At 38.3% G+C, this 8180-nt stretch overlaps 3 protein-coding genes across 3 annotated transcripts; 1 reads left to right on the forward strand and 2 right to left on the reverse strand.

The window, feature by feature from the left end:
* Positions 1-2370: 2370 nt before the first annotated feature.
* VTP21DRAFT_5311 (uncharacterized protein) lies at positions 2371-2787 on the reverse strand (the record flags this gene model as incomplete). The annotated part of the gene is made up of 3 exons (XM_069395819.1): positions 2371-2417; positions 2506-2590; positions 2701-2787. The coding sequence occupies 3 exons, from the start codon at positions 2785-2787 to the stop codon at positions 2371-2373; spliced, it is 219 nt and encodes a 72-aa protein (XP_069248385.1).
* A 1129-nt stretch (positions 2788-3916) lies between these two features.
* Positions 3917-4965, reverse strand: VTP21DRAFT_5312 (uncharacterized protein; the record flags this gene model as incomplete). The annotated part of the gene is made up of 4 exons (XM_069395820.1): positions 3917-4023; positions 4077-4348; positions 4459-4766; positions 4894-4965. 4 exons carry the CDS (start codon positions 4963-4965, stop codon positions 3917-3919), a joined length of 759 nt encoding a protein of 252 aa, XP_069248386.1.
* A 644-nt stretch (positions 4966-5609) lies between these two features.
* On the forward strand, positions 5610-7777 carry VTP21DRAFT_5313 (uncharacterized protein; the record flags this gene model as incomplete). The annotated part of the gene is made up of 4 exons (XM_069395821.1): positions 5610-5667; positions 5727-6450; positions 6526-7109; positions 7185-7777. 4 exons carry the CDS (start codon positions 5610-5612, stop codon positions 7775-7777), a joined length of 1959 nt encoding a protein of 652 aa, XP_069248387.1.
* Positions 7778-8180: the final 403 nt, after the last annotated feature.

Here is an 8180-nt window from a genome sequence, read left to right on the forward strand (position 1 = left end):
CAGGTTAAATACAATAGCGGGTTGGTTAACCTCCTTGTTACAAATAGCAGATGAAAACGCAACGGCACATGCGATCCGATCCTTGGGCGCTCACTTAGCAAGAAGAGCAGGAATCTCAGTCGAAGACATTGGCATGGTAGCTGTTGGAGAACGACCAGGCATGATCTAAGTCTGGATAGTTGTTGTGTTACGACGGTTATTTCATACTTATACAAATATGTATAAGCAAGTATCTTATCATCATTATTAGTCATCATCTCCTATTCCATCATATATATAGGATGTGCTTTCTCTTTTGAATTCTCGAGTAGTGTGTGTTATTTGTGTTATCCCTTCTATCTGTCTTCTTTCCCTTTATTAATATACTCTTAATCAGTTCCAACAGTAGCTAACTGGGCCAGTGGATCTACTTATGCACAACACTATCGCCGCGACGGACCACCTCCTTTTAATTTGTCGGAGAGGATAATCGCGGTTTGAGGGCCTCTTTGGAGTGCCAAATGTGACCATTCTGGATGGTCGCAAGACAATGGGCTGTTAGCTAAATGAAATGCAGGCTATACATTCATTGTCTAAGATCACCCAGCATGCTACATTCCCGCCCATTTATATACTTAAAGATTTAGAACTTATTTAATATTTATGTTTACTTTTATCTTTTTATTTTGATACATATGTGATTTTAATTATTTCCCACCCTCTGGTTACCTTGTTCGCAAGTGGCCGAGGATTATTTACTGTTTGTTTAAGCTTTTATACTTTGCTGGTGGAGTAATAAAGTGGCGCAGTCAAATGTGAGCATGATGGATGATCTTAGACAATGAATGTATAGCCTGCATTTCATTTGGCTAACAGCCCATTTTCTCGGTGGTAAAATATTTTTGCTCTGCCATGTTAATTCGATTTAATTTCAATACTCGAAGGACAGATTTGAAGATAAAAAAGAATAAACACACGAATTACTTGTGAATAAATTCCAACGGTACTGCTGCAGATTTGGCGATTATTTGATTGTAATAAAATGAAATACTCTGAATTAGTAAATATAATTAGTCTATATTTGGAAAATAGAAAACAGAATCGAATTTGCAGTGGGGTTGAAAAAAACCGCAAATGCGCTAGGCTTTTATAAATAGGTACTCCAGAAGATTTTCCGCGGAAGATATTGAGCAACAACATATGTGGCTGGAGTAATAGGATAAAATAGAACGGGAAACTCAGAATAAAAGTCGCAAGATATAGCATCCTTCACTAATTGTGATATTATGCTACTGAATCGGGTTATAAAACCTATTATAAGTTACAAATGTTTTGTCAGTGATTTACTTCTTAAATAAGTTGGACTCTTTACATCTATCGCTAAATTTGGGGTTGAAAGAGCTATATTTTGAAAGAAAGCAAGTGGGAGAAGTTGAAAAATAAACTATGAATAACAATTAAACTTGGAAATTTTAGATAAGGCAAGTCTGATAGTGCATACTATCCGTCTACCATTTACCTATCTTTTTATCGAAGCTTGGCGAAAAAGAATGCAGCTGACATTCTTCTATTACATGTCTTCTTCGGATGGTGAAGGAGCTTGATCGTGATATATATTCTCGCCATAAAACTTCATCTCGATATTTTCTCCCTTATTTACTTGGGTTTCATTATTTAGGCATATTATTGAACTGTTTTGTGACTGGGGTTGGGTTTGAAAGTGTAGGGTACTGAGCCTATCTGAGTACTTGAGATTGAAATGGGAACGTTTTTGAGATCTGGACTGAGGCTGAGTTTTAGTATTGCTGCCGAGTAAGACATTAGAATGTATGTAGTAGGTTTCTGAAATGATCTCGAATGCAGAAATAGAGAGGAGGGCCCCTAGTGAAAAACATCATCAATAATTTTCCGTAAGTTCTTGAAAAATTTGCAATTCCTGGTAGGCTATGTAGTATTTACAGTAAAAGTTGTACGGTAAGATAGATATTGTCTGCGAGTTTTCATTCACACCAATAGAGATTGCATATCCTACCAAAATAATAGTTGAGGCCAGAGTTGTACAAGCTAAATATATGTACAGGTATATGGAATTCCATTGCTTTGTGCTTTCAGGCTGCGTTTTCTGAAAACATACGATTAGTAGACCCGCGAATATGACTAGAGATATCGTGATTTCTAAACCCAGTACTATAATGAACTCATATGGCATCCGCAGCGTTAGACAAAGATCAAGTGGTCTATTTAGTTGCGTATTAAAGGATTTTATGGACGGGTATAGAGCGATTGATTTTACTGCCAGAACAATAAATACTGTAATTGCCGCAAGAATAATTTGCATTCTTGATTTTATGATCCGACAGAGTACTACATAAGTCAACAACGATTGTGCAATTAATGTGATGACTTCGCTTGCCGCAAGGAATAGAATTGTCTGAAGGCTACAAGAGGCAATAGGATTCCTTATCAGGATATGCCTTGCGAAGCCAGTAGCAGAAATTGCAATTCCCACAACGGATGCTAACATACAAGATGCGTGAAGGAGCCGATGAGAAGCAACCGTAACGAACCGAATTGACTTAAGGAATGTGACCAAGAACAGTATAAACATGCTCTAGCAAAAGTACATTTTTTAGCTTCCGGCTTGTTAAAGAGACAAGTGGATAACATCTCATAATCTTCAAAGAGTTTTTAAAGAAATACCAAATTAATAGACGCACTTACCACAAGAATGAGCGTATCTGCATTCAATTCGTAGGCAAGTCGCTTAGGAATGGAGATCATTTGAATGTTTGGTTTTGACTCGTCCATCTTGTTTATATCTAAGGAGTTTATAGATGAATTGTATGGTAGTTGGAAAGAATAGAAACCACGGATATCGCACCGGAACGAGGTAGATTTGACTGAAATATTGAGATTTAGAGTCTTTAGATTTGAATTTCGTGTATTGCATGTTAAAGTCTGTGAAACATTTAATGGACCTTAACCTTACATTTCTTCATCAAAGTTTCAAGTCAAAGCCATGTTTGTGATAAACCTATTCCGAGAGCAAATCTTGGCTCAGCCTAATAGCTTTTGCGGGAAATAATTGCATTGACGAGGTCTTTCGAATGATTAAACAATATAAGCTCCACAAAATCAACTAATATTCTTTACTCAATAAGCTCAAAGCTTTCTCTATATACGCCATTTTGTCGCACAGGTATCCCTGATGGAACAGCATCCATTTCACTCGGGCGTGGAGAGGTTTCGACTTGGTCTAGTTGGCTGTTTTAAATTTTCTTCAGGGAGGTATCTGGTAATAAGATACCAGAGTGGTTTAGACATGTAGGGGGTATGTTTGGAGGCTTGTTGGAAGACTAGCAAAACTTCATATTACAGCGTCTTCCACAGTGTGTGAGTCTGCTTGAAGTATCTAGGAAACTCAGGAATATGGCGTATCCGAGAACAAACTTTTTAACATGAGTAATATAGTTACGTGTTTCACTACAATTGACGAAATACGTTGTTTCAGAAAAATATTGCGATGGTTTCCAAGGAGTCAGAGGTACCAGTAATAGTCTAATATTACTGCATTTATTAGTGTTTGGATTGTAGTTCATTTATACGGAATGCTTTACAGGACGCATGTTTGTCAGACCCATGGAGCAAATGATATTTAAATCAGTGCATGTGGGTTCAATATACTTTTCAAGAGTTTTGTAGTTAGAATAAGGTCATTGAGGTTTCTTCGGATTGAAAGTTCATTCCTGTTCATTTCGCTCTATTTATTTACGTGGTTATTCTCGATTAAAGCATACTTTGTGTACTGAATAAGCAAGTATCATCGAGGTTCGTTTCTCTAAGTTTGACCACTCATAATATATACTGTAATATCAAGTTGCACCCCATGTATTAATGTAAAGGAAAATCTATTGTACATCACGATTAAATTTGACACTTAGGCACGATTAATCGAATTTTCAAATGCACTAGGGCGCGAAGGGTATCTTGTCTTATGCTCCTTAATGGAAAGTTGAAGTCTCACAAGATTGGCTGACAAACAGGCTAAAGGATTTTTTAGTACTATAATATCAGTAGAGTAATCCTTATTTACTTACGCGTTCCAATAGCCAGTACCGAAATAATAGGTAGGTCGATTTTAATGATGATCAGAGAGTTAACAATGATCTCCGTGATACTTATTGCAATGAAGAAGAAGAGGCCATCCCGGTATACACGCATCAAAACTTGGTTACTATATGCTTTCAAATACCCTCGAAGAGGAATAATAAAGCATAACGAGAGGTATCCGAATTTTATAATAGCAGAAATGAGGCGGAAGAGTAGCGGAAAACTCCCTATTCTGAAAACAGGGTAACAGCTCCCATAGCTACATTCGGGAATGAATATAACAAAGTGGTTTTAATATATAACATTGCCCTCTTAGAAGTAATATTGGGCCATAGTATTTTCCTAAGTCGAGGTAAATATTGAACTTACGGAGACACATGGGCGGTTTGGGTGAAAATCATTGAGCAGATCGCAGCCAACATCGTTAGCTCGCATACGATCCCCCCAGCAAGCACAAGTCTCGATCTTCTTGCATGTATAGCCGTTGCTTTCACTAGCAATACTAGGCCGCAGAAGAGATCAGCCCCATATACCGAGAGCATTGTCAAGGGGTTAATGAATTGGCAAGCATCTGTTACCCCTAGATAGGGTAGAATAGTTAGAATAACCCCGAGAGTGCTGACGGAAGCAAGTGCAAGGCTCAGAGTAGTGGTTAGATTACGGCGACGAAGAAAGAGCTTGATCGAAAGAATTAGATTTCGGGAAAGGAGGGAACCAAAAAGACCATACAAAAAAAGCTTGAAGTGCAAGATTATTCAAGTTAATACTTGGCTCACCAGAATATGGAGAACAATCAATACTTACCGACCAAACCAGTTGATCATAGGCATATGCCGGGAACATGAAAGAGTCCGTGATGCTAGGTGGTGTATCCATTGTGTGGAATAGAAACTTGTTTAAAATGAGGTCGAGAAAAATTTGGGGTTGAATGAGGCGCTTGGATTGAAATAGTTAAAGTTGATTAAGATTTTGCCAAATTGTACAAGGTGTCAATAAAGTTTCACTCCATTTCGGTCAAATTCAATTTACAGAAATAGATAGCATGGTTCATTTAAAATAAATTCTAGTCGAAATATTGTAGACCCATTGGATATATATAGACGTCTTCTTATAATTCAAGTGCAGACCACATGCGATTGCTAGGTTGTTATAGTGCTCTATATAGAGTAAGAAGACCAAAAATTTCATCTCCTAGTTGCACGACATGTTCCGCGGAATTGTTGAGTTTAACAAATATAACTTTGGGATCAATCAAGTGACCAGATATATTATCAACTTTGTATACTTGTGGTAATTCCGCAACTTTTGTTTGAATCAGTGTTTGGAATAGAAGCCTTAGGTAGAAGCGACAAGGCATTCAACGGCGAGGGCTCCCATTTTTGACTTTTCGGTCTTCCAATCTTTACCGTGTAACGTATTGGTTGTTGTAACCCTTCTCACCTCTAATTTTCTTATATAGTTCCTCCTTTCTTGCAGTTTCTGCTCGGCCTTGTTTTTTTCTTTTTGTTTATATTTTAATCATGGTTATCCACAGAATATTACTAATTTTAGCATTCAGTATATCTGTTTTATCATCAGGTAATTCTATATTTTCCAGCTGAGGAACCAAATTTAACAAACCACTTTGATCTTGCTAGATATCGAGATAATCTCGCCAACTGCCAAAGATATACTCCATTTTGGTCGGCTGACAAATATTCATGTGCGGTACAACTCTCATCCCAGGAGTTCACTCATTTTCGAACATGCACCCTGCGGGTCTACAATACGCTCCCTTCATGACACTATTGGTACAGTGAATATTGACGACCTCAAAGCAGAAGCTTCTAAGAAATTTGTCTGGCATATCCCCAAATCTTCAACAATAACTACCTCACATTGTATTCAACTCTGGGATGCTTCGGGGAAACTGATCAGCGAATCGGAGCCATTGAAGCTTGTCCACGATTTCGATAAACGACGCATCGGGATACAGAAAAATCGCCACTATAATGTAGCAGATCATTATATGAAGCGGCATTTTGCATCTAAAGATTTAAAAGAGATTAAAATCGGTATAGTTGGCGCTGGTATGGCTGGGCTTTTCTCTGCAATGCTTCTGGATAGCGTTGGTGTAAATTACGAAATACTCGAAGGCTCTGGACGATTGGGTGGTCGTGTTCACACTGAGTATTTTGGAGAGGATGAAAACGAGTATGCGGAGCTAGGCGCCATGCGTCTTCCATACAAATGGCAATTTGGCGATAAGGAAGTGCCCGTTCAAGGACATGAAATTGTACTGAGATTGATCGATTACGTGAACGAAATGGTTAAAAAGAAGGAGAAACTCAAGCTAATTGACTATATCAACTCCGATAAAAAGTAAGCGATGCTGTTTTAGAATTGTGTTTTTTGGTATAATTACTCGGCTAAAATTGTTATTTTTGCATTTGTTAGCAATCTTTATTATTTCAATGGCGTTAAGGGCAAGAATGGCAGAGTTTTTACCCAGGGGGAGGCCGCTAGCGACCCTGTAAAAGCCGGCTTTCCAAAAGAGCTATTGCGCGAAGGAAATTACAACCAGCTCTTGGGTAAAACCATAGCACCTTTGATTCAGGAATTTGCAATTGATTATTATTCGGCTCGTGAAAAACTTAACGCCAAAGGTTACAACGATTACAGCCTTGGCTTATGGATGCGTACCAAGCTGAATCTCACGTGGAATGTGATCGATTTCCTTGAGATTGCCGCCATGCCACAGGGTGCAGTATTGCAGGATATTGAGAATATTGCGAGCGAATTCTATGCCTTTTCAGCAAGTAAATTCGTAACGATTAAAGGAGGAATGGGAAAATTGCCGAATACGATGGGAAGGATTATTAAAGGCAAGATTCGCAACAAGGCCAAAGTGATTAAGATCGAAACTGGCAAGAACGATGTAACCTTGTCGTATCTTCACCATGAAGGAAGGTCGCAAAAGAAATATAATTACGCAATCGTCACTGCACCATTTTCAGTAGTTCGTAATTGGGAATTACCAAGTAAGGGCTTTGCTAATCCCGGTTCTCTTGTATTTTCCTACTAGACGGGGAACTGATTGTTTTAACCGCTTTCAGGATTCTCATGGGTTCTCCGTCGTGCGATTGACTCGATGCCTTATGTCGAAGCATGCAAGGTCTATCTAAAATTCACCAAGCCTTTCTGGGAGGAAGGAGATCGACCCATAAAAGGAGGATGTAGCACCACTGATTTGCCTGTCAAGCAGGTGTGCTATCCACGACAAAGCAGTAAAAATGGTATTCTTCTCGGCGCTTATCTTTTTGATCGTGCTGCAAATGGATTCGCCTCTATTCCTGAGAAGGAGCTTAAGGAGATGGTACTTAACAATTTAGAGAAGTTACATGGCCAGCCAGTACGCAAAACCTTCACCGGCGATTGGAAACATAAATGCTATTTAAACGACGAATTTGCGGCTGGTGCATTTTCTTTTATGGCCGTCGGTCAACATGAACGTTTTATCCCGGAGATATTCAGGTTAGAACAAAATGTTGCATTTGCAGGAGAGCATACCGATTTTAAGGGAGGATGGGTTGCAAGTGCACTACAGTCAGCAGCTCGTGCTGTGGTCTCAATTCTAGTAGATATGGGCCATGTGGACAAAGCCAAAAAAATCGTAAAAGACTGGGACCTATTTTGGCTACATATCTAATATTTCGTATCAGTTTGTACTAGTGAAGATTATCAGCGTACCTATGTGAAAGATATTTATGCAGTTACTATTAATGATGCTTCATTCATACCCTAGTATTAATTTTATTCCTAATAGCGGTGCCTTTTTAGAGCTACATATTAATTATATACTCGAGTAAAGCGCGTATAAATACAAGTGATAATGTAATGTAGACAAGGATATCCTATCGGATAAGCCTAATAAACAGAGGTTCATAGGGTAAAAATGTCCGAAAATTTTTTTTTTCAAAAAAATTGGCCAAGTATCTTAGAAATTTTTTTCAAAATTCCTTTGCAGGAGGGTGGCTTATTAATATTCTTGATTTCATAGTGTACGTCATCATGAATTTTCCTCTTATTTGATAAAAGAGATATACAGTATA

The sequence above is a fragment of the Calcarisporiella thermophila genome, assembly GCF_041956535.1.
Source record: "Calcarisporiella thermophila strain CBS 279.70 unplaced genomic scaffold VTP21scaffold_21, whole genome shotgun sequence".
Taxonomy (NCBI): domain Eukaryota; kingdom Fungi; phylum Calcarisporiellomycota; class Calcarisporiellomycetes; order Calcarisporiellales; family Calcarisporiellaceae; genus Calcarisporiella; species Calcarisporiella thermophila.